The sequence below is a fragment of the Uloborus diversus genome, chromosome 1 (assembly GCF_026930045.1).
Source record: "Uloborus diversus isolate 005 chromosome 1, Udiv.v.3.1, whole genome shotgun sequence".
NCBI lineage: Eukaryota > Metazoa > Arthropoda > Arachnida > Araneae > Uloboridae > Uloborus > Uloborus diversus.
In genome coordinates this window covers 100,240,011-100,267,839 of record NC_072731.1, presented here as the reverse complement: position 1 = coordinate 100,267,839, position 27,829 = coordinate 100,240,011, and the positions used below count along the sequence as shown (strand labels likewise).

Genomic DNA, 27,829 nt, shown 5'->3' with positions numbered 1-27,829 from the left:
AGCGGCTTGCTCCTACATGGAACATGCAATGAGTATAAACGCGCAAAGTTTTTAAATATTTAAATGTGTTGCAGTTTTCTGAAACTGAAACATCAATACTTGCTTAAAAAGCCGATGTATGTCTCAAAACATTGACTAAATCTATCATAAAAAAAAAAGAGAAAAATGGATATTTTTCAATAAAATTCAATTTTTCTCTATGGGCCGCCTCTCTCCTTCCTATGACCCTATCTTTTTCACTTCGCTTTCCAAAATGTTTCGCTTAAGCAATATGGATATAAATAAAGAAAATAAAAAAAATGTAACGAATTGGGCGAAATTAAATAATGCATTGTTGTTTCTTGTACGGAGCCCAAACTTCATAGATATTTCCTATCTTCCACCAGCACAAAGACTCATTCTGTAATATCAGCTCATATGCAACCACGGTTTATACAGAGATGAAATTAAGAAAAAAAACGGAGAAGAAACACAATACACAGTTCTTACCTAAAAGCAAAGAAACCTCTCATATCTCTTACATTTAAAGTTTTTGCACCATATGTAAAATTAGTTGAATTCTTTCCTTTCCAGGCACGGAAATTAATCTTACTGGAGTAAAACGATTCATTGACACAATCTTAAAAAAGAAAAAAAATCAAGCACTTCTTTATTCTTATTAAAACGTTTCTTCTTTCTTTTTTTTTCCAGAGAACATATGAGAATTTTTGTATATTCTCTCGGAGGCAGAAAAATTAAATTTATTTTTCCTTTTTTGTACAATCTTTACAAACTCCATTATTAAGTATTTGACTTGCTATAAAAAATAAATCCACTTTCGAATCGTATTAAGATTAATGAACGAAAACTGAGAAAATTGAATTTTTATCACTAAAAGGTTTTTTTCTTTATCTTGATAAAAAATAACTTTTTTAGGAGATAAGAAAATAAATAAGCATTTCGTTTTTTGTATTTCTATTCCTGTGAAAAACGTTTTCATTATATATTAAAACTACTCATTTAATGTATTCGAACAAGGCAGTGTTGAATTATTATTATTTTATAAATGAGAATAAACAGTTTCACTCGAAAATACATTATAATTTTCTTCTGCAAAAAGCATCTTTAAAAGTCACACTAGAAATGATTGAATATTTCTTAACTTTAAAATACATTTTTTAATATTTTAATTGCATTTTTTGTATCAAGTCATATCTTTCCTTAATTTCAAATAAGGAATGAAAAAACGTAATAATGTAAAGCTCAAAAAATAAAATAAAATATAACGAAAAAAAGCCAGGATAAAAAAATGAAAAGTTAATAAATAAAATATAAAATAAGTTTTGAAAAGTTGCAAATTCGACAGTATTGCTTTGAGATGGGCGAAATGTCTGTTTGTTTGTTTCTTGGTCTGCCTGTAATCCAAATCCAGATAAATTTTGAGGGAATAATACGATTCGAGCCAAATTTTTGTTTCGAAACATTTCGCCGAGGACATCTCATTCCCATCTTTCGTTTTTCTTTTGAACAAGCTTTCATTCAATTTTGAGCAGTTCAAAAAAAAAAAAAAAAACTGAATTTTAAAGCCTACAAGGAAGTTTAAAGTCAAATATGAATTCCAAACTTAAAGGCGGAGTTATTTCGAAGGGGGAGCTCATATCTGATAAAGTCGTAGCTCTAGAGCTTGTATAAGCCATCTTGTGGTAACCTAATTAGATAAAGAGTTCAAACATTTCAATTTTGAGCTCACAGACAAAAGGTCTGATTAGACAATATAAGTGGGTTGGTGTTTTTTTTGAGCAATCACATTGCTTATTGTTATCGCTTGACTGTTTTTGATGTCCTATGATTTTATTCACACCCCCCCCCCGCCTCCCTCTGCAGCACCACAGTCGATCGGCCCTCACGATGCTGCTCCTCTAGCGAAAACCGTCTCCAGGTTGCGTCCATATCCTAAACACACACACACACATGCACACCTGCACACACACACACACGCGCATATACATGCACACTTACACACACACACCTACACACATATATATACACACATCTTCACACATACACACACACACACACATACTCATGCCTGCACACAGACACACGCCTACATACACACGCACACGTGATTGCAAAAACCATAATTTGAATTCAAGATGTCAAAATTCAAATTATTTTTTTTTTAACTTTTTTAGCAGTCCTTGCCCATAGACTGCAGCACACTTTATACTTTATTTCAATAAACAGTTTGTCAAGGATTCTCTCCACTCAATAAATGAATTTAAAAAGATTTTTTTTTCTTTTATTTCTTATTTGGCGGTGATGGCATGCTAGGAGAACTAAAAAACGGCTAGGTTAAGTACGTAGTCACTTGGCGAGATTGGTGTAATGAAGTTGGCGAATTGTTTAAATCTTCAGTTCAATTCTTAATGTGATTTAACGGTTTTTAAAAACTTCGTTGGCGTATTAAAAAAAAATTAACGGACCTTTACTTTTCAATAACCCAAATTGATTGGCGATATTGTTGCATTTTAAAGACTGAAGAACCTTCTAGAGTGGCTTTGGTGCACATATTTCTGAAACTCACTACAACTATAATACCATAACTATATCCAAAGCATCTTGATACCAACCTTAAAAAAGTTCAATCCAGCAAAAGCAAAATTGTGTGAAATCACAAACTGAGAAACAAAACGTTAGGTGCGTGCCAAGTTAGTTAATTGCTTAAATTGCTGTTTTCGTTTTTGCTCTTCATACTTTAATCTTTCATTTTGGTGAAACAATAATAATTGCTTTTCAATCAAGTAATTGGTCATTTCACGGTTATTTAGACATTTATGTTGAGTCCGTAACGTGAAATTTTCTTTTCTTTTTTTTTTTTTGCCAAAACTTTTTAATTAACTGTTTGATTAGCATATTATTCTATTTTGAGCTTTTCCTACCAACACACCAACTCAAAAAAAAAAAAAAAAAAATGCAAATCAAACAGTACAGTAAAAAGTTATGCCAAAAAAAGGTCACGTTACGGACTCTACCATAAATGTCAAAAAAAACCGTGAAATGACCCTAAATACATTTATTTGGAGTAGAACTTTACTTTTTAAAAGTTTTTATTCAACTATTAGGCGCATTTTTAAAAATATTTTAATGACAATGTTTTGTTTAAAATATAAATATTTAGTTTTATATTTCCTGTTGGTAAATATGCCTCTGCCTTCGATGGAAAGGTAAAAGCTATACAGCTGGCTCTAGATCAGTTGAAATACCGTGATTTTAAACTTAAGGGATGTGTCGTCCTATCGAATTCTCAAGCCAGTCTCATTCAATACAATAAAAATATATATGAGGAAAAAATCAAGAGGTTTTTTTTTTGGCAAGACCTAAAAGCTAGAAGCAACCACAAAGTTTGGTTTATAAACCGTGATTTTGTCCCTTCAGCACCAAGAGCAGAGTCAGTAGCTTTGTTTCGACTTTTAACTAACCATAACTCTTTACCAAAACACCTTCACCGCTTGAGGATTGTCAAGAGTCCCAATTGTCCCCTTTGGAATTCAAACGAAGAAATGGACATTCGTCACCTGCACACTTGCACCCAGCTTTCCAGACGTAGTCTGTGTGACCGTTATTGGAAAGCAAAAGAGAGCGTATCGGCAGCTAAATATTTTACTCTATTGTTCCTGTATTGTTCGTTGTTCTGTGTATTGTGTTTGTTAAATTATCTTTGTAACCTTTTCTTGCTGCCAGCCAATGGAAATAAAAAAGAGAAAAAAAAGTTTTATATTTCTAAAAAGTAATTTTGTCTGCGTTTGATCATCAAACAGACGCTTTCGTTTGGTTAGTTTGGCAAAAAAACTTACTTTGAAAACGCGTCTTCTTCGTTAGGATAATTTTCCCGAATAATATTTTTAAAATAGTATAACTGAAGTGCGTGAGTTTTGTCATGATTTTCAACTGGCATGATTTGTTTGATATAAAGAACATTTGTTTCGACCAAATACAATTTTTTCGGCTTTTGGAATAACGAATAGGCAAAAATATTATGTGATGGTGGCAAGTTTTGAAAATTAAAGTTTTGAAACACGACGTATTTTAAATATTCCATTAAAACATGAAAATGTCTCCAAATAAGTAAATTGAACCACAAAAAACTACTAAAAAAACTCTACTAAAGTTTAAAATGGTTCAACAATTACACACAAAAAAAAGTCCATTAAATTATATTAACAGTTACAAAAACAGTGTAAAATAATCCGCTACATCTCCATCATTTGACGCTAGTTAATCGCTCGCCAAGGTATGACACGTGGACATTGCTTTTTTCATTTGCGTAAAGCAATTGCTTGTTTGGGGATATTTTAATCATTCTAATTTTGGGGTCGTATAACTTTAGGCCTTTTGGGTTCCTTTCTGGCAAAATCAGCGAGGGTAAAAGTACATTAACTCTTTTTGGTGCCAAAGAAATGGAAACAGTTGAAAAAAAAAATCAAGAATCTCAGCTATTTTATTTCTGCAAAAATATATAAGAAATTAAATTATCAGCTGCAAACATGCATACAAAATTCAATAAACATTTTCAATTGTAAAGTAATTCATGTTTATAAATAACTTAATTGCTGGAGACGTCAGAGCGTTACTTGATCAGTGATTTTGGCTATCAATATATATGCGGATTTATCCTTCCTAGAGACCACGTTGCGATAACTCAGCCGCTCCGCCCCCAAAACGAATATTAATATTGTGAAACGATCGAACAAGGTTCTTGGGGTTGGTGAGTGGCAGCGAGCAGGGGTCCGTTGTCCCGCAGTATTCTTAGTTTTTATTTCAAGAAAAACAGAAAACAGTTATAATAAAAACATTGAAATACTATTTCTCGTTGATTTGACATTGACGAATAGTAGAGATTGATTGAAGAATTCAAAATTGAATGTTTTCACTGCGGTAAATGTTTTTTTTACTATAAAATTATAAGTTCTGAGATGATTTGCTTCTTTTTCAATTCTAAAATTTATTTATTTTTGTTTTGCCAACAGAAATAAAATTAAAAAAAAAAAAAAAAAAAAAAAAGCCGACAGGGCTAGTTTCCTTTGCTATACTACTCCTACTTCTTTCCCGAGCCGCCTGGACCTCGCCGCTTGCGGCGCGGCGGGCCGGTGCACACCGCCTTTACTGATATACTTCAAAGGCTTGGCCGCCTTTCTGCCGCCTGCAGCAGATTGTTGCTCGTTCCCTTCGGCAGATTATTTTAGGGATTTCTAGGCGATTGTTTTGCTCGACTTATTTTAAATTATCTTATTTAAACATTTTACTTTAAATACAATATTATGCTTACTGGATTCTGAATGTTACACATTACAGTTTAATAAGTTAGAAACATGCTGAAAGTTATCTCCTATCCACCGTACAGAAAGAATTTGATATCATATATATTTAGATAAACAGTAACAATAATAATAATAATAATTTTAAGCATATTATAGAAAAGCTAAAATAAAAACAGGTAGCAAATAAAACTCAGTTTCTAGTACTTGAAAAAGAGTTTGGTGCTAGTTCTTGGCGAACTTTCTGCACTAATTTCAATTCCTTTAAACTTTGTCTCAAAGTAGAAACCCTAACAATATTTTTTATTTCCGTGACAATAAATCAACTTATTGAATAAATACTAAAATAACATTTTCAATCTCATCATGCTGACTTGATTTATCGATTTAATATGAGAGAAAAAAAAAAGCTCATTGCGGTCTTCAAAATAAACTTGTTTACCATTTCTGATTCGAAAATATTTTCCTATTATCAGCACGCAAAGTGGCCTATAAGTAGTTATTTTTATCGTCAAAAACTAGAAAGCGTATCGCGTGGTTTGAGATCGAAGCACGATGAGATGTTTTTTTAATAATACTCAAAGTGAGAAAAATACTACTGTTAGAAATAGAAGTAAAGGGCAGATAATATAACGGGCTATTCCGTTTTAACCTACAATATCTTTATTTTCGCGATCGCTAGATGTATACTTCCAATTGCAAAAATGTTCAAAATCAGAAGCAGAGTTAAGTTATTGAAAGTTTGAAGCAAAATTAAAAATGAGTCAAAATATACAAAATTTAACTTTTTATATGGGCCCCAGGTTCCCTAACTTATGTTTAGGGAAATAATTTCCATTGTAAAATAATTCCAACACAAAAAGTTTGAAATTAGTTCGACCAATATTCACCGAGATATGAAACGCAGCATTTTTGTGACTTACACCACTTTTCAATCGCTGTCAATAACACCTTTTGGGGGAAAATATAGTGGTTAACAAATGTTTCAAATCGTATGTGTGCATAGAGTGGTTTTTCAAATTGTTCGAGGTTTTTTTGTGTGTTTTTGCGTATCACGAAATAACATTTGCGTATTTTTTTTTTTTTTTTTGAATAGCAATAAAGAAATACAAATACTTTGATTTTCTACTTTGACCACCTGCAATTCTTCTGAAAGGGCGACAAGTTCCAATCTCGTCTTCTGTATGGCCACTTAGCACTTTGAAATGGAATATCTCCGTAAGTTTTGGTCGCACAAATGTCAAGTTTTTTGTGTCAGTAACAGTTTTCAATGGAGATTATTTCTCTAAATATTAGTCTCTCAATACTATTTTGAGTCTTTTAATTTTGCTTCAAACTTTCAATATCTTAATTCTGCATCTGATTTTGGAAATTTTTGCAATTGGAAGGACTAACGGTTGCGAAAATAAAGGTCTTGCAGGTTAAAACGGAAAACCCCGTATAAAGCAATAGGCAGTACACACGAAAAAAAAAAACCTTTTCTTCACTTTTGCATATTTTACAGTATCCTGTAAATTTATTGTACAAGATGTCTGAATCAAAGTACTAAATAAAAATAATCCAAAAAGAGAAAAGTTTGCTTTACGAGGGCGATATCGGTCAAATTTGTCTCATGAATTTTTAGTTTGACGGCAAAATGTTTTTCTCTGCTCTGACGCGTCTGCGCTTTATATAAGCAGACAAAGGGGGATATTGGCTTCAAAAGAAGGGACACATTATTCTCTAGTATGCAAAAAAAAAAAAAAATGTGTTTACACATTTGGTAAAGTAAATTTAACCCAGAATGTAGTTTTTTTTTTAATATAAAACTTTTGTGAATATTGATTTCTAATTTTATAGTTTTGGTAAACTTTTGAACTTTCTGTTAGACCGGCAACCTCTCCAAATTCAGTATACATTTGATTTGGACGTCCTAATTGTGTGTGTGCGTGCTACTCTTTAGCCGTTAATTCGTTTATTTCATGAAAAACCTATAGTTGGGGCAAACCAAACTTTGAAGCATTGCAAATCCTAACCACAGAGGTAAGACTTTACCAGGTTAGATTTTTCCCCTCCTTCTATAGTAAGATTCCAATTTAATAACAATATTAATAGTTTTTGTAGCACGACTTTATACCATGATATTTTTTTCGCTTTTAATTGTACGTGTTAATTAATATTGTCAATATGTTTTTCTACTAGTATAAAACATTTTTTTTTTTTTTTAAGCTTTAAATGTGCATTGTATATTATTAATACGCTAGTCACAGAAAATTCGCGATTACCCAAAATTTCGAGTATGTTTGAATAATTTAGTGGGTATTAAAATAAAAGGAATTGAAGTTTTACTTATTGTAACAGTACAAACGTAATAATACGGGATGTAACAGTAATAATACTTTGCAGCATGACTTTATGTCACAACATTTCGTAGCTTACTATATGGTTCAGAATCTATTTAACTCTGTTTGTTTACTTTTTTAGAGTAGTTTTTAATAGTTTCAGTGTTTTAAGTTTGCAATGTATAATATTTCACAGATACTAAAAAATACATCGACTTTAAATTTTATTTTTTGTAACTGTGCAAACTGTTGATTTAATTAACCCTTTAATCCATGGTACAGCTCAATGAATAATACCATTTTTTTTTTACTGAATTTAGCTCTACAAAGCTTTGGAAAACATACATTTATCTGATATGATTTTCATCTCAAGTCTTATTAATGTCCAACTATTATTTTCCTCAGTATTTATTTGCGATTTCATCAATGCCAAATTAAGTAAAAAAATGGTATGATTCATTCATACGTCACCATGCATTAAAGGAATAAAATGTTTGTTTTTGTCTTCAGTGTATTTGAAATAAAATATTTAAAATAAAATATAACATTTTCTTTTCAGATGTAGCAAACAGACAACAAAGCCGGCACATATCGAGATGCGTATCACTTATATTAATATTATATACAGTTTTGCTGTTTCTCACATAGGTAAGAACACCTTCGACGTTACTTTTTGTCTCCTTTTGTTGTTGCAGTAAAAATAAAATTATTTTGGCCATTTTAAAACTATTTCTCTTTTACGAAATATATATACAGTGTGTCTCAGTTAAATGATTCAGAACTCCTAAGGAGGGTACGGTACTTGCTGACGACTCGAAAAATATAGCAATGCGAGGTCGGAAATGCTTTCCCGAAGCGGTGATGCACAAAGAAGCACCATAAAGAAAAGATACTCTGTAAGTGAAAAATCTTTTTAATAATACATATAAAAAACAAAAGGTACATGAGTTTATGTAAGTGTCTGAAGTTTTTTCAACCAACTACAAAGTACACTTCACATCTTCGGCACATGGAACTCCGAACAGTCTGGACTGGAATATTACTGGCATATCTCGAATTTCTCGAGTCGAGAAAGCATTTCTGATCCCGCATTGCTGTATTATTTTAAGTCGTCAGGATACATCTTACCCCTCTAAGGAGCTTTCTGAGACCATCCTGTGTACGCATTATTCTTTAATTGGACATGTTGAGATTATGGCAAAAATAAAATCGTCCAAAAATGAACTCCAAACTATAATAAAGGGTTAACTAAAACTGCCGAATTTTCGACAACATTCTCTAAAATCATTGCTGCAATAGTTTCCCGTTTTCCCCTTTTATTATCGGAACTTTTTTGGTGTCCGTATTTTCATTTCGAGATAGGAAACAGTTTTCATGGTTATTACTTAATTTTGTATCATATTTTTATGTCAGTATTAAGTCCCCCCCCCACCCAAACACGCATTGCACTGCTCGCTTAAAAGTATAAGGAATTTTAGGAAGTGGAGAAAGTTTTGAAAGAGCTGTTTTAAAAAGATAGGTCCGCTAAACCAAAAATGACTATTTAATGAAAAAATTTGTCCCCCTTTTTCAGGATATTTTCAGAAATCCATGGTTTTTTTCAAGTTTTTACAAATAATTTGGAGTGATTGTTTTCCATTCAGAAGGCATAGCCTATTTCAAGTCCGCAGTACAAAACTGCAGTCATTCAAAAAAAAAAAAAAAAAAAAGAAAGAAAATGAAAAGAAAATCAGATGATGGAATTCCTGTTCGCTGCAGGTACCTGAGGAAAAAAACATGTAATGAACTTTCTAGTAGCAAACAAAAAGCTTTAAAATATTCGGAGTAAATAATGAAATTAATCAGTATAATTGTTGAAATATTTTTATTTCCCTTTATACTGAGTCTCCAGCTGGAACAATGGAAATATTTTACTTATTTGGGTAAAAATCAAAATAGCGGGCTAACCTCTGTAGTTCTTTAACTTCAAGGCTTTATTCCCAACATTAGAAAGCAAACATTTTGTTAAGGTTATTCAGTACGTAATGTTACTTTAAATCATAAAAATTTAGTTAAAATGCAATATGATTTCTCTTTTCCAGATAATTAGGCAAATAATTCATATTCCTAAATCTTAAATTTTTACACAGGAACTCTAGCAAATCATTAACCAACTTTAATTGATGATGGGACTGAAGAAGGTTCTTGGGATCCATCAGTGTACTTAGCTGAATCCAGCTGACTGTGACATTTACCCCATTTATTCCTGCTTCATCATTTTGAGTATTCTCATCTGCTTCCATTGTATGTTACCATTGTTGATACTTGTTTGTTTGTATATAGATGTGATGCTGTTTAAACTGCAATAAAATTTTAACAAGAAGTGTGGTTTCTGTTGTTTCCTATTATGAAGATCTTGGCAAAAACACATAATGATGAAAAATAAATAAATAGAACTACTTTAAAGTACGTCATTTACTGGAATGTGTTGCACACACGCACGCGTATAAACACACACAAACATGCCTACATATCCACACACATGCTTACACAAATATACACACTACTATGCGTACACAAAGAGACTTGCACACACACACGCACACACATGCTAGAACACATGCAAACACGCCTACACACACAGACATGCCTACATACACACACATACACACACACAGGCCTACACAAATATACTCACGACTGCGCATACTCACGGAGACCTACACACACACACACACCTGCTAGAACACATGCAAACACACACCTACAAACACATCACATACACGGAGCACATAAACACACACGCCTACATACATACTGTCCACCTATGGCAAATTGAGCTCCGCTGCCTGACCGATTAAACGATTCCATTTGTTGAAATAGGAGTAAAGAAAAACGGCTTACGAACTTGCGGACGCAATGTTATTGCCCATTTGGCAAACAATATAATTCAGGTAAGAAGTAGCAAGCGATACAGGATTATCTTGCCAGTAAGAGGGCTGTAATGGTACCCCCAACTCTGCACCTAACAATTCAACTTCTTACTGATTACTCTCCCTTGAAAGAAATGGACTTGCTAAAGGCCGTAGCTTAACTACTCGGAAGTGGGCAGTACACGCGCGCTAGAACACACACGCCCACAAACACACATACGTCCACAAGCACACAGTCATGCCACCGCCCAGAAGGAGGGACCTGCTGGCGGAAATTTGTTGCTTGCTGGATGCTGTTTTTGTCTAAAGAGGATTGATCAAAGTCAAAAAAGTCTGGAATAAAAAGTCGATTTCTGAAGACAGGAGTTTGTAGAATTAATAAATCCAACGAGTAGGGTTCATTCAACGAGTAGGGTATGTATATCGGGTATATTCGAGTGGATATATACGTTGTACCAAGTTGTCCGAAGATAGTTGTGACAACAGTAACACACACGACTTGTTATTGTTTATCGTCTGAATTTTGTTTATTTAACTAAACAAATGGGCAATCAGTCTTTCAAATTATGCATTCAATACACGTTTTTTTAATGATGTATCTCTATCTTCTATGTAAGAACTTGATACTCACTTAACACAAGACAGCTTTAGAAACAGACAACAGCGGAAAACATTTCGTAGTATAGCAAAAAAGTAAATAAATTGAACTAAGTTGATAAAAGCTTTTTTTTAAATGAAGAATAAGTAAGAAAAACGGAGGGACACGACAAGGTAAGAGTTGAATCCATTTTCAAAAAATTCCTCCAGTTTATCATTTACAAGAACATACTTTTGGTTTGTGTGTGGGTGTGTGTGTGTGTGTGTTTGTTAGGAACATTTTTTCTAACTGAAAAAGTGTTCCATTGCGTACATTTTACAAAGCTTATTATTAAACGCACAATATCAACACGAAAATCTCAGGTGTATAGAAAACAAAACAGAAATTATACATATGTCGTTCGCCCAATGCGAGAAATTCCTCCTATTTTAATTCTTTATTAGGCATTTGAAATATAATCCTCTCCTATGAAGTTCATTATTTTATCTTTTTATAAGGCAATTTAAATGTTCAAAATGTAAAAGTATTTCACCAATTTCTTCAAACGTTTATGTCCATAATAAATTATTTGCCCATCTTTTATTCATTAGTTCGCTTGTATGGATAATCTATGGTTTATGTTTCAATAGCATAAAAGCTTAAATGAATTTCCTGTCTGTAACCGATCTGAGTCCAAAATATTACCAAAATAAAAAATAAAAAAATAAATGAAAAATAAAGCCCTTATAGATTGGTTTTAAGAGCAGATATAGTTAAGGAATTTCAATAATTCAACTTACTATTTGTGCTTTCTTAATTTTTTGAATTTAGAATATTATCTTTATTTTGGGATGAAAATTTGCTCATATCACTATTACTTTTTTGTTATTTTTGTTTTTTACCAAAGACAGCTCATGTTTTAAATGTTGCCTACCTTTAAATTAATAAGTAATTTCAAAAGAATGTTTTGCAATCCTTTTCTTCCTAGTGAAAACGAGCTATTTTTTATCTAATGTCTTCATCTGAGTTTGGAAAATCAGAGAGAAAATTTAATATAATCATAAAAGTATTCATTACACTTCTTCTACCAGTATGATTTTTAGTTTAGATGAATACAATTTGGAGCACATTGACAGAAATAACTTTCAAGCATAATTCAATTCCAAGAAACTAAATTATGCTTGACAAAAAAGAAAATAAATAGCTTTTGAAGACAAAATTGAATTCAAATTTCATTTTATGTAGTAGTTGTTTTAGGTAGTGGATATCAAGTATTCATTCAAGTTTTCATTTTGATAAGATGCGCCATAGAAGTTTCATTTCGTCTGAAAATTGTTTTTTCGTTCGGTTTTGAATATACATATACACATTATTTTAGAGTACTCCTTTGATCAAGAGTTTGTTTACGTCTCTTTATATTTTATTTGGCTTAGTGTATACATTCTAAAGATATCTCACAAAACATTTGTATTTGGTATAAGCAATTTTTAGTAGTGTTAAAACGAAGTAAATCTCATGAAATGTTCGGAAACAGACTTTTGTCGGAAATACAAGGTGATTATAATTAAAGTTACATTTTAAAAACGCTGTAAAAATAAAACCACTGGTCAGAATAATGTCAGATTTCAGTAGCATATTATCGAAGAAGGGGGAAAACGTATGGCAAAAATGAAATAGTTGAAATTTTTAGCAATAGATGGCGCTGTAAGCTTCATAATTTAATGCGCATGACAGCTGTCTTGATGTACATATTCTGACACCTGCAGCGGCATCTATTCTAATCCAGAACCACATCGCGAATCCAGTGAAGCAGCTGCTGAAGCGCCATTTCGGAAATGCTAGAAATATCAGCCGCCATTTCCATACAGCCTGGCCTTCCAGATCACCTGATCTTAACGCGTGTGACTTCTGGCTGTGGGGATATCTGAAAGCTGTTGTGTTCAGTGCTCCGATTGCAAACTTTGCTGAGCTGAAGGCACGCATTGCGCAACGCATTTTAAACATTATCCCGGAAACACTTCGATCAGTTGTGGAACATGCTGTTTCTCGATTTCAACTTGCTTCAGAAAACGGGGGACAGCATATTGAACATCTTTTGTGCCAGTCTCACGACAGTTAAAAACCAATTTGATGAAAGAATAAACGACCGCGATTAAATTATGATGCTTACAGCGCCATCTATTGCTAAAATTTTCGACTATTTAATTTTCATTTCCCATACGTTTTCCCCCTTCTTCGATAATATGTTGTTGTAATTTGACATCATTCTGACCAGTGGTTTTATTTTTACAGAGTTTTGAAAATGGAACTTTAATTATAATCACCCTGTATATCAGAGTTTCGTTCACTGCAAAATCTGCATTTTTATAATAAAATCATTTTACATTACCACAACATATCCTTTTACAGGTATTTATTCTTTCACATAAAATTCCAATTTGTATTCATTTGAAAAAAAAAAAAAAAAAATCCTCACCTTTTTTATATTTTAATTATATCATCCTTTCATAACTGCGAGCGTTTCATTAGCTGAGGTTTTTCACGATAATCGCTTTCTCTCAGACTGCTAAAATTTTAAAGCACGAATTAGTAAATGGAGGGAGCAAGTTCAATTAAACCATTGGCTTAGCAAAAGCTGAGGCACAGACCCCACGTCACTGGACTCAACAATGACGAACGAGTTGATAAAAAAAAAGTATACATGTAGAAAAATGCGCGCTACGTTATGATAATTCCCCCGGACAATTGTCGGCAAATACCAAGTCCAGTTGGACGCCAAAGACCAACATCAAAAAATGTACTTTTATCTGGCTGATAGTGACAGAAACATGCGATTAAAGTTGAAAATTGGCGATCGCGCGAAGCTCCCAGTTATCGAAATATCTTTGAAATTACAAATAAACAGAAACAAATGCACCGTTAAAGCAGGAAAAGAAAGGAAGTCTTGCATTTGTACATGCTTTTACATTTAATTGTCTAATTGGGAACATAACTTTTAATTTAGGTTTTCAAAAATTAATGATATCATAGTAAACCATAAACTACTCCACCCATGCGGAACTCCGCACTGTGCTTCAAATCGTTTCATGTGGCATTTCACTCTTTAAAAATTTCAAAGAAAGATCATTATAAAGAATAATCGAAAAAAGTAAACGGAAAAAAAATTAAACGCACAAAAGAAGGCATGTAACTTGAAGACATCAGCAACAAAACCTCGTTTAATACAATGTTGTGATAATGTGATCATCGCTCACTTTTTGGATTCACGTATTTTCAATGCAAACATAAATATCATGAAAAGTGTGATTGAGTGACTCGTGTAAAAGTGGTAATTGTGCTTGTAAAAAAACGGGTTGTGGCAAATACAATACTGCCTTTGTGAGCCTCTGAAGGAAAAAAAAAGTCACAAACTAAAAGACACTCCAACCAACTGAGAAATTGCGCCTTTGTTTGAAGCAATACGTCATAAAAAAAGCAAAAAAGCTTTTTAACCCCACCCCCCCAAAAAAAAGGTTATGCGTCTATGTTTTGCCATTAGCCAGAATGATACGCTTTAAAATTATACGTGAAACATGGAATTTGATGAAGGAATTAGGAAGATCTCGCGTAGCGATGGAAACAAACATTCTAGAGAAATAATAAATTAAATTGAAAATAAGTGTTTTTATTTTTGAAAATTGATAGACTTTGCAATAGCAGGCTGCTTTAACCGTTATGGCTTGAATTCCAGCTCATATTTTCTTTTAATCGGAAACTTAAAATTCAAAATCAAAACAAAAGGAACTGAGTTCGTTTTTTAAGTGTAATTTTTTGAACGTAGACAGAATGCATTTTTTTTCCTCCGAAAGCAGAGGAGTAAAAAATGATTTCTTATTCATAAAGTTGGTAAAAAAATTTAATGTTTTACATCGTATTTGAATAAATAGTTAAAGGTTTACTGGGTGAAACTCGTAATTTCAATTTCGGTAATTTTATACGAAAGGTCGAACAATGCTGTTCCCGAAATCTACATTTCAGCATACAATGAAAAAGTTTTTCTCCACAAAAAGTCCCTTGAAGTCTAAATTTAAAATATAATACTTCTTTTAAGCTTGCAATATGCTTAGTTATCTAAACGGAGTCAAAGCTTGAAAAAAAAAAAAAAAAAAAGAAAGAATACTCTTCGATTAATAGTCAACTTATCTGAATAATAACTGTAGCCTGCATAAAGGGGTCGAAACTCCAAGCAGCATTCCCTTCGCCTTTATTTTTTTGCTCTACGTGTGTCATCTGTTGTATGTTATGAGGACATATAATGCGTAATATTAATCTAAATTAGATATAATGGTGTACATCCCGGGCAGTCCCGAAATTCAGCTGGTTTATAGCTGAACGCTCTACCGAAAAAAAAATTATCAATTTAACCGAACAACTACGTCCAGTGCTTTTAAGCTTTATTAAAAAAAAAAATAAATAAAAAAACTGAAAAAAAAAAAAAAAACTGCGTAGGAACTGCAGGTTGCATCAAGGGTTTGCAACAGCAAGGGGCGTTTCCGAAAAATTGGTTTTTCGACCCTAGGTCTATTTTTCATCATTAGCCGCGCCGATAAGCTTTAAAGTAAGGAGGGATTTCTTCAAGAAGTAAGAAAGATCTCGCATATCAACAGAAAAATAATCCACAGAAATGATATATAAGATAAGATATTGAAGAGAAGTGTTTTTATTTTTGAGAATTTATAGAATTTGTTATCGCAGGTTGCTTGAACCGTTATGACTTAGATGGCAGCACGTGTTCATCATTTAACCAAACGGTTAAAATACAAAATCAGTTGAACTAAATTCGTTTTTTAAGCGAAGCTTTTCTAATGTAGTAAAAATGTGACTGGTTATTATTATTTATTTATTTTTATTTATTTATTTTTTTTTTTTTTTGCCGAAAGAAGGGGAAAAAAATATCTATCAAGTTGTTAATGATTTTAATGTTTTACTTCGTATTCTAATAAATATTTATAGGCTAACTAAATTAAAAGCCTAATTTCAATTTGGGGTTGTAATTTATTTTTATTTGTACAAATTGTCAAAAATTTTCATTATAAAAATCCTCATTTCTGTATACAGTTTTTTTCTGAACGAAAATTATTCCATTGTAGTCTGAAATCTTAAACCTGATACTTATATTTTCGCTCACATTATGCTTTAGATTTTTGACTGTAGCCGAAGCTTTAAAAACAAAGCCAAAAAAAAATAACAATTAAGAATTAATTTAGCAACAGGTTGCATCATGCTTTCGTAACAGCAAGGAGCGTTCCTATCTTATTTATTTTATTGCCAGCTTTGTGTTATTTATTATATTTAAAGTGTTTATGTAGTGCGTGAAATTGTCTAACTTTTCGATGCAGATCGCCCTCAATGCAGTGTTCGGGCACAGAATTGATCCCGAACACTCATTCTTCTGGGTACCAGTCGAACGCTCTGCCGATTGAGCCATTCAGCTCTGTCGGTCCTAGCTCAAGTTAAATTTATAAATTTAACCCAGACACTTAGTCCGATGCTTTAAAACAGGTTGTTTTGATATAAAAAAAATAATTTATAGACCTTGGGTCTATTTTTCGTCGTTAGCCTGCACGATAAGCTCTAAAATTAAGGGTAAATCAAAGAAATCGATCAAGAAATGATGGAGATCTCGCGTAGGAACAAAAAACAGGCTACAGAAATAATATATAAAGATGTTGTAGAATATATTACCGCTAATAGCGTTTATAACTTACATCCACCATGATAACTAAATAACAATTTCCGTCTGTTGAGATCAGAAGACATTTATTTAAAAGCAAATCTTTTACTGAGGATGTTATAATGTACAATATGAATTTCATGGCTTTGTAGCTAACAAAATTAACGACATAACCTTCTAAAAAAACACACCTAGTTTCCTTACCTTATAAGTACGGAACATTTGCATAATTCAGAGTTTTACAGTTCACGGTTTACAGTGATACTTTTCACTTTAAATATATAAGAAAGAATATGCAAATGCGTTTACTTTCAAATGTACGTACGAAAAAGCAATCAAATAAATTAAATAATTCCAACAGATGTGAAGAAGAAGCCAAATTCGGTCGAATGAGGTTCAAGCTATTCGGTGTCACCGACAACAGTTCAGATCTAACGGGTACCTAGTTCCATAGCAATTCGTCATAGATGCTGAATTGCCCCATGTTCTTCAATTAATTTAGATAACAACATTTTACTTTTATTGATATTGGATTTAAAATACCCTTTTAGTCTTGAGAATAGTTTTTCATGAAAAAAATGGGTGGGGGGTTACCAACAAAAAAGAAAGGAGATCCCAACAAAAACATAAAATGCACAAAAATGCTAAGTCTCGCTTCCAAAGTAAAAAGTAGTGAGATATCAAGTTTTGCTAAGTCAGGTATTTTAGTTAGTATTTTGGGAAGCAAATTCTTAACTACTTCGTCCTAAATTGTTTCCTAACAGGTTACCATAACCATTTATAATATCCTTATTAATACTGGATACCTTTGTTTCTATAACTAATGTAATGACTTGGCAATCGCACGGCAACGAAATAACATCTACATACTCTTGGCAATCTGAGCGAGCTTTTTATTTGTGCTTGTATGAATACTGCATAAATACGACATGTCAGTCCTTTGTTCGAATAGGCGACAATAGACAGGATACACATCAAAAAAAAAAAAAAAAAAAGGAAAAAAGAAAAAAATGTTGATTTAAAAATTTCTAACTAAAATGATATTAGTGGGGATATTCAATTTAGCATAGGATACACCATTATTGGTGACTTGAGCGGCTGCGCCGGCGAAATATAAAGCTATCCGTAATTCTTCTGTCATAATGTAGCCATGCAATTGCCAAGTCATTATAGTATTAATTATAGAAATAAAGGTATCCAGTATTAGTAATTATATTATAAATGCTTATGGTAACTTGTTAGGAAACAATTTAGGACGAAATATGTGCTTCCCAAAATACTAACTAAAACACCTGACTTGGTTGTACTTGTTTTCTCACTACTCTTTACGGTGGAAGCGAGACTGGCACTTTTGTACATTTAATGTTTTAGATGTGATGCATTTTGTTGTAAGTTTAAATCATTTAAAAATCAGATGATTATTATTTTTAATTGACAGTTTACAATTGAGTTTAAAAGTGTTTAACTTAATTTTAAACTATTTTTTTTCAATTAACTTGTTCAAGATAAGTGTTTGAATACAACATACTTGAAGCAAAATGTAAGTAAATGTGAAATGTATTTTTCTAAAAATATTACGTTTTACAACATAAACAAGAATAACAATTGAGGAAGATTTTAACCCTCAACTAATTAAATCAATCCAGATTTCGGCTAAAACAATTGCGATATCACATTATTAATGTTTACAATAAAAAATTACGAAATCTTCTGATAATGTGGCTTTGAAGATTGAATAAATTGGTGTAAAAAGAGTTAATTATTTTAAATTTTGAACATTTCTCATGATACTTTTCCATCACATATACAACACTTGGCTGGACGACACTACCTTGGTGAAAATAAAAAAACAAAACTTGCATCGCTTTAATTCTTAGTCATTTTCTTCTCTTTTTAACCTACTTTCCCAGGAAAAGTCAGAAAAAGAAGAAAAAAGCATGAAAGAAGGCTTAATGCATCTTAAAAATATCGCGAAAAAAAAGAAGTCAAAAATAAATAAAATAATTAAATAAATATCGAAAAATTAAAAATTGGAAAGTAGGGTATTGAGATGGGAAAAAATGTCTGCCGGTCTGTCTGTCTGTCCCCTCCCCCTAATAACTTTTTAATGAATAGTCCGATTCGAACAAACTTTTTTTGTTCGAAAGATCTCGACGAGGACACCGCATTCCATATTTCACTTTTTGATTTGAACTATTTTTAACCGACTTCAAAAAAGGAGGTTATGATTTCGGCTTGCGGCTTTTTATGTATGTTTTCGTATTACTTCAAGAATACTGGACCGATTTGAAAAATTCTTTTTTTGTTTGGAAGGGTATGCTTCCCAGATGGTGCCATGTTAATTTTGTATGATTCTGTTGAGGGAACCCGGAGAAATCTAAGAAACTTGAAATTTCACTCGTTGTGGCTACGTAGACCAGCTTTCGTCACTGCGCGATACGTCACAGGAGGTCACGTGGTTTTGGCGTTAACGGTGCATTTTTTCGACGGAGGTATCTTGTTTTCACGACGCCGCCTGCTAATTTTAATTTTGTCTTACTAAGGTATTTCTTACTCATGCAGCAAATCAGTAAATTAAATGCATTTTGCTACAAAAATAGTTGAATTAATTCATTTATTATAATTTTTTTTTTTTTTTTGCTAATAAATAACTTCATTTAGTCAAAGATTTTTTTTTAATGTTTCAGTTTTGAAATATATTTAGTGTTAAATTCAAGGGGAATGTAAGACAAAAATGCCCCCGCCGCTCCTTCCGAAGATTAAATTTATGTTCCTTAATAAACGTATCGTAACTGGCGTCCGATTTCTGAAGTTTGACTAGTATTCTAGGTTTAATATTTCGTGACGCCGTCAGCCTTATTTACAGTAAGGGTAATATTAATTTACTGACTTAGTTGGAATTTTTTTATGTACTATGCTCCCCGATTACTAGAATACACCTGTACAGATTAGGAAAATTCTTTTTCTGTTTGAAACGGTATACTTCTCCCTGTCGTCTAATGGTCTTCAAGTCCGGGTATAAGGGATCCTGGAGATATCGAGGGAGAGGATAGATTTAAAGACTAATTTCGCGTTTAGTTAAATTAGTGTACAACTCAAGTCAGTTACGTTATTTAGTAGTTTATAGGAAGCCCCAACTTCAAAAGGTTATAAAAAATTAAGAGATCGTATGTAATTAGTTAGGTATTAAAATAATTCATTGTATAGTAATTAAAATCAGTGTTTATTTTATAACTGGTTGTTTAGTTTAGTTAATTTTTGTACTGGAATTATAAAATAAATTTCATACTAGCGCTTTGTTGTTTGTCAACTCATAGCGTCTCACTTAAAGAAACGATTTTTATGTTTTTTTTTGTTTAATGCATAGAAGGGTTAATGCATAGAACTTAGGACCCAAACCTTTGCTTCACCATATTTGTTCTTTAGAAAAAGTTATGGGAAAAAAGCAATAAACTTCATTCAATTTCAATATCAAACGATTAAATGTAAAATCCATTGTTAAAGAAAGTGTCCGCCATAAAACAAAGATACTTTCTTTACTCAGTTTTAAAGAAAGTACCATAAAACATTAATATTAGTCAGGGGTGCCCCCTTATGTGCGAGGGAGGGTGTTTTGAGGAATATTTTTCCTTTTTAGGGGGGCTCTTCCTTTGGGTGAGTACCCTCCTCCCTAACTATTTCCCCTGCATTAATCATTCGTAGTCACATCGCAATTTTTGAATAAAGACTCCTCTGAAGCAAACATGAAATTCATTTAGTACCATTGTTCTAGTAGTATTTTGATCTTCATATATACAACATCACAGTAGATATTCCGTTTCTAGTGCGGTATTGATCTATAACGGGGCCTAGTAAAGAGAAATTTGATTTTTTTTTCACGAGTTACGTGACACGTATTACCGCGAAATATAAAATACTTAGAAAAATCATTGACATTTAAATGGCTCTAACTAGATTAACGCACAAATAAATCCTGTAGAGGAACAAAGATCAGCTTTTAGTGCCAATCGTAAAAAATGTTATGCGCATTAAGAATTTTTCTTTTTTTAACCGACTTCAAAAAGGACGTTCTCAATTCGTCAGAATCTTTTTATGCATGTCCCTTCTAAACTCAAACAAGCATAGACCAATTTGGAAAATTCTTTTTTTTTCTCTCGCTTGAAAAGGTATATATTTCCCAGGTGATCCCATGGTCATCAAATCAGTATTTAAAGCTGGCAAACTTGAAAACTCAAGAAAACTCTTCAAATTCAATGGGCAAAGTCAAACTTGAGATGTACGTAAAGAGTGAACCACATACTCTACCCTACGTACTTATTTTATATTTACACCACTAAAAAGCAAAAAATAAATTATTTTCAAATAAAAAAAGAACCGACTTCAAAAAACAAAAAGGAACTGAAAAGTAAAAAATAATGGATCATACTTACATACGATTTTTTACCCAAACGTATAAATCAAATTTATTTTACAATTCCTGTACAAAAATAAACTAAACTAAACTCAGAATTATAAATTAAACACTGATTTTTATAACCGTACGATGAATTATTTTAATACCTAACTAATTATATAGGATCTCTTAATTTTTAATAACCTTTTGAAGTCGGGCCTCCTATAAACTACTAGCTAACGTAACTGACAACCCACGTGAGCTGAACACTAATTTAACTAAACGCGAAATTGGTTTTTAAATCTAAACCTACTCAGTTACGTTAGGGGGCCTCGAAAGCTGGCTCATATGCACCCTTTAATGATTCCGCTCTCAAGATTTTCCCTATGAAGGGAAACTATAAAAAAAATAGAGAAAAGAAGGAAAAAGAATAGAGAAGAGAAAAAAAATAAATAAATAAACATAAAATATGAATGCATAAGATTTACTTGAGTAGAAACATATGAAAAATACAGTTAGAAACGATTCAACGGAATCGCGAGTTTTGGAAAAGATGAAATAAACAAAGGTGCTGTAGTCAGAGGAGGGAGGAAACACCGTTCCCTGATCATTTGGTTTATCTTAGTAAAAATATAACAAATTTACAGTAAATTGGTTTCAAAACGTTTTCCACGTTTTTTTTAAATAAGTGCCTGTTTTTTTTCATAAAACTGGCATGAATCGTCTAAACTGCCGTTTAAAAAGGACTTACCTAATAATTAGGGAGAATCAAAATTGTTTCGCAAAGTCAGTAGAAAAAACACACACACACTTAAAAAAAATGAAAATAAAGCCAAAATAATATAGAATACAGATGATAGAGATTATGATCGCCATAAAAGAGATAAAATGAATTTTTAGAAATAGTTTTGGCGACGGAAAGCGTGATAAGACTTTTAGTAGGAGAATGGGATAGGAAGTGGAAAGTCCAAAAATTTTGTTAGTAGCATAAACAACATACACAAAATATTACTAATGTATGTAATATTTTACCTGAGATCGTCCAATCTAAGAATTCGGTCATTTAGACCCGTTCGTTCACGAACGACACGCCCTAGTTTGGTTTAAACGCTCATAAAACTATCAAAATTAAGTACGATATCGTTTGCAAGTAGTGTATTTGTAACAACAATGGCGTCGATGAAAAAAAAGGAAAACCGTCAATGTTAATATTGCGCTAGTGTGATTACATAGTGCTGTAGTAAGTAGTGACGTACCGTTACCCGAAAAAACTACCGATCTTATTTATTTTAATTAATATGTTAAACTAGAAAATCGCCCGTCAAGATATGGCGGAAGAAAATTGCTTCTACATTTGAACGAAGCAGCTGCCTGCTTGTTGATATTTTATTTTGATGGTTGATATTTTAACTCTAACTCCAGTTGATTAACCATGAACTTCACTACATAGTGTTTAATGTTGACCACCTTTTCATTTTTTTCATTTACCTAAAATTGCAGTCTTACCAGTAAAACTATTAAGTTACCGGATCTAATTTATCTTGTTAAAATAATGCAATTCCCTGCATGCTAAACATTATCAAAAAATACAACCAAATTATAATGCTATGGCACGAGTTTCATTGATGGTGACGTCAGAAGCGTTACTCAATCAGTGAATTGGCTATTAAAAATATGAGGATGAGGATATTAATTTCAAACGAGCTTAAGAAGTCTGCTGCTTGAAAATGTGAATAAAATGTTTCCACCTCTCTTTTTTAACATTTGGTTATATTTCTGCTTTCAAAAAATAGAAAACTCCTTGAAATAGTTTACATGAAATTATGCATAATTTCATAAAACCAAAAATTACATCTGATACACAAAACCCTTCTGTTCTTTGAACATTTGATATATACTCAATGAGTTGTCATGTTAAAGCTATTTTCTAATTTTATTACGCAAGAACGGAGTATTTATGTCTCACCAAGCACAATTAATACGCCTTATTATGGAACCGTTCAAAAAGCTTTTAGTATTTGTTTAAAAACTTTGAAGTTCAACTCCAATGTAGCTACTTTTAAGAGAAATATTCTAAAATTGGTGAATCAAGCAGCTACTAGTAGCGACGCAATTGTAGTAGCTGCATTTTTTAGTAGTTTGTAGTGCAGCGCACTGCGTTTTTAAAAAAAAAAAAGTATTGTAGTGAGTAGTTCTATACAAAAAAAGTAGTTTGTAGTGATTTCTTAAAACTACTTTTAAAAAAAATCCAAAAAAAAAAGAATGAAGGTTTAAACGAATTTGACTGGCGCAAGTTTTACACAAGTTCATCAATGGACGCATGAGAAAAAAGACTCACAAAAATACGAGCTGACCTCATACGAGCTGAGGTATATAATTTTGATGACATACGTTTTATTTGTCTGAGGCCATTTGTTTCTCATCGTAGTTTTTATATTTCGCCAATTTACATTGAATAGAGCTTGACTTAAAAAATAAAGTGTATGAATTAGCGATAAACGCTAATTTCGCGACTCCTTTTTTTTTCCAGCTGCCGAGAATGTCCCATGAATGAACGTTTCAGATTTCAAAGAGATTATTGTTCCAATAGGGTAGACTGGGACAAGTTTACGCATGGGTCACGTTTACGCAGTGCCCTTTTTTCAAAACAAATTATAACTGGAGAGCTAACAATCATAACAGATTGATGCTGTTTCCTAGCAAATATCCTCACAAGTTTCTGAGCATCAGTCGAGTTTTGGTCTAGCATGCAGAAAGAATAATGTTTTTGAGTAGATTTTGTGTTGAACGTTTTTAAGTTTATTGTGAATATATAATACTTAGTTAAAAACAAATAAATCTGTACAAATTAGCAGAATTTTATCCTTTTTTGAGAACTGTATTTGCATGAACTAAAATGTAATTACATTTTTTTTGCACGTTAAAAATAAATCCAAATTTTTGGACGGGGCAAGTTTACGCATTGGAGTCTGGATACCTTTACGCGCGTTCTTTCTGTGTCTTACTCCGAAACATGACCTGATGCCTCTTTCGCTCCGAACTGTATCCGAACTTTTTAGTATTTTCAGGGTATTTAGTTTTGAAAATCACCATTTAATTTTTAAATGAGTAACAAATTCGTATCTTATAGCTTACAATCATGTAGTGCTTTCTTCATGCCTGTTCAGCTTTTACTTTAAGCACTATGCAGTCTGTTATAAATTTGCTTATTTTAACGATAATAAGACATTACATTCAAAAACCTAACAGAACCATGTTAGGTGTCAAAATAAATATGCGTAAACGTGCCCCGTGTCCGGGGCAAGTTTTCTCAGCTGATTTGGACTCAAAAATATTTTTTTTTAACGGTTAAAAACACAAACGGAGAAACAACTGAATATACGAATTTTGACTCCATTAACTGCTTTATAAAAAGCCAATGAATAAAATTTCCTAAGTTAAAAACATAAAATTTAGAAATTTCATTGAAAAAAATCCACGTAAAAGTGCCCCTACTGTAAAATCACTTATTTTCGCGAAAATTAAAAATATCAGTTATTTCGTGAGTTAAAAATTTCATAAAATTCAAAAACATACCAAAAGTTTAAAAACAAAAATATTTCGCGAGGCCTTAATTTTCGTGATTATGACGGGCACGGGAAAGTCGTGAAAATTAAAGTCTCCTGAAAATAAGCGCTTTTACACTGTTCACCAATTAAAGAAGCTACTGTAAATGTTATAGAAGAATATGATATTGAACTGCCCTCTGATATTGAATCTCTGGTAGGCTTACAATAAATGCGAGCATCATAGTGTTATATAAGATTATGATAGCGGACATTTTTGTAAGAAAAAAAGGAATAATAGATGATTCTTAGTAATATTCTATACTTAGATCAGCTAATTTATCAATCTAAACCTTTTTCCGTTCAATCCTCTTACGGTGTGTGTGTGTCTATATTAGGGTGTCTAAAAAAAATCGAAAGTTGATCTTTCAAGTCGCACACCCTCTTATATTTTTTCTTTTAAGTCACAACATTTTCAAAAAAAAAAAAAAAAGTTTCATATAATTTGAACAACGGCAACCGTTGCCGACTTTCGTCTGAAAGTGTGAACCAGCACTTATAATACCAGGCCCTTTTTTTTGGAAACTCTAAATTTTTGTTGATAAAACATTACTTCTATACTCCACATGCACCACAAAAGCATGTATTCGAATTTAAAAAGAAACATTTAGGTATCCCACACTTATCCTAAAATTTATAATTTTCTTTAAAAATTGATTTTTTTTCGATACATTTTTTAAAAAATGCAATGTAAGTTTTATGAAATTATCAAGCTAAAAAATATGAACAGTAAAATAGGTTGTTAGCGTAAATAGAAATTTTTGCTCACCTGCAGCATTTCAGTCTCCCTAAATTTATAATTTTAAATTTTTTTTCTTATTCATTTATAAATTCTGATCTGAAAATGTGTTCGCTAATAAATTTTGAATTTGATAGTTTATTGAAATTTATATGTATTATTTTGAAAGATAAATAGAAAAAAAAATCATTTTTTTGAAGAAAATTATAAATTTTAAGCCATGTGTGGGGTATCTAAATGGTTTTAATTTGAACTAGACGACCCGTGCGGAACTCCGCACTGTGCTTCGAATCGTTTCATAAGGCATTTCGCTCTTTAAAAATTTCAAAGAAAGAACATTATGAAGAAGAACCGAAAAAAAGTAAGCGCAGAAGAGAAGGCATGTAATTTAAAGACATCAGTAACAAAACCTCGTTAAATACAACGTTGTGATAATTTGATCATAGCTCACCTTTTGGTCGTACATATTTTCAATGTAAACATAAATATCATTAAAAGTGGCTGAGTAATGACTCGTGAAAAAGCAATAATTGTGCATGTGAAAAAAACAGGTTGTGGCAAATACAGTCCTGCCCATGTGAGCATCTGACGGGGAAAAAGAAACATTAAAGAGATATTTATTGGCACGGATTCGAATTGGCGCCATTCTGATTAACAGCCCGACACCCCAACAAACCTAGCAATTGCGCCCTCCTTTTCGAAAGCTATTCATTGAAGGAATGCGTAGTAAGAAACAGCAAAAAAGCTTTTTGCCAAAAGAAAAAAAAAATAATAATAATAATAAGATTATGCTTCTATATTTTGTCATTAACCAGCATGATACGATTTAAAATTATTCGTAAAGCATGGAATTTGATTAAAGAATGACGAATACCTCCCGTAGTGATAGAAATAAACATTCTAGAGAAGTAATAAATTAGATTGAAAACAAGTGTTTTTATCTTTGAATATTGAACTATTTCACATAGAAGGTTGCTTTAACCGTTACGGTTTAAATGGATGCACATGTTTCTCTTTTAACCGAACACTTAAAATTCAAAACCAAAACCAGTTGAACGGAGTCCGTTTTTTAAGTGTAATTTTTCGAACGTAGACAAAATGTATTTTTTGGGTGAAACTCGGAGTTTTAATTTGGCGTAGAATTTTTTTCATTTGTATAAAAGGTCGAACACTGCTATTAGAAAAATCTACATTTCAGCGTACAAAGAACATGTTTTTCTGCACAAAAAGGATTCCCTTGAGGTAAATCTAATACTTTTTTATTATGTTTAGTGGTCTGAACGGAGTCAAAGCTTAAAAAAATTAAGAACACCCTTCGATTAACAGTCAACTTATCCGAATGATAACTGTAGCCTGCATAAAGGAATCGAAACACCAAGTAGCATTCCCACTGCATTTATTTTATTACGTGTGTATGTTATGAGTACATGTAATGCGTAATACTAATATAAATTTGATATTATGTCGGACAGCCCAAGCTTGCCCGAAGTTCAGATAGTTTATAGCCGAACGCTCTACCGAAAAAAACTCATCAATTTAACCGAACAACTAAGTCCAGTGCTTGTAAGATTTATTAAAATATAAACACACACACACACACACACACACACACAGGCTTTCTTTTTTTTTTGCCGAAAGCGACGTAAAAAAATTGGAAAACTTCATTAGAACTTTGCTTTAAAAAAATGCATAAGAACTACAGGCTGCATCAAGGTTTTGAAACAGCAAGGGTCGTTTTCGAAAACTTGATTTTTCGACCGTAAGTCTATTTTTCGTCGTTAGCCAGCCTGATAAATTTTAAAATGAGAGGGGAATAATATATAAAGTAAGATATTGAAGAGAAATGTTTTTTTTTTTGAAAATTTTTACAATTTGTTACGTCAGGCTGCTTGAACCGTTATAACTTAGATGGCAGCACGTGTTCATCATTTAACAGCACGGTTAAAATACAAAATAAATTGAACTATGCTCTTGTTTAAGAGTAGCTTTTCGAATGTAAAAAAAAAATGTGATAAGTTATTTGTTTTTTTTTTTTTGCAAAAAGAAGAAAAAATATATAGTTTATCCTTTAAATTGAGGTAGTAATTTTTTTATTTGTACAAAGAGTCAAAAACTCATTAGAAGAATATATATTTTAATATACGATTTATAATTTTTTTTCTGAACAAAAAACAATTCTATTGTAGTCTGAAATCTTAAACCTGTTACTTATATTTTCGCTTACATTATGCTTTAATTTTCTTACCAGAGCCAAAGCTTAAAAAGAAAAAGA

The 27,829-nt window shown here is 32.1% G+C and overlaps 1 protein-coding gene across 2 annotated transcripts in view; it reads left to right on the top strand.

The window, feature by feature from the left end:
• The window catches only part of LOC129234671 (uncharacterized), a 286,165-nt gene extending 276,209 nt beyond the window's left edge, over window positions 1–9,956 (top strand). For both annotated transcript variants that reach the window (XM_054868738.1, XM_054868745.1), the window contains exons 4-5: window positions 8,178–8,266; window positions 9,748–9,956. In XM_054868738.1, the coding sequence (XP_054724713.1) occupies window positions 8,178–8,266 (89 nt within the window). In that variant the 3' untranslated portion in view covers window positions 9,748–9,956. The remainder of the gene's footprint in view (window positions 1–8,177; window positions 8,267–9,747) is intronic.
• The last annotated feature ends 17,873 nt before the right edge of the window (window positions 9,957–27,829 follow it).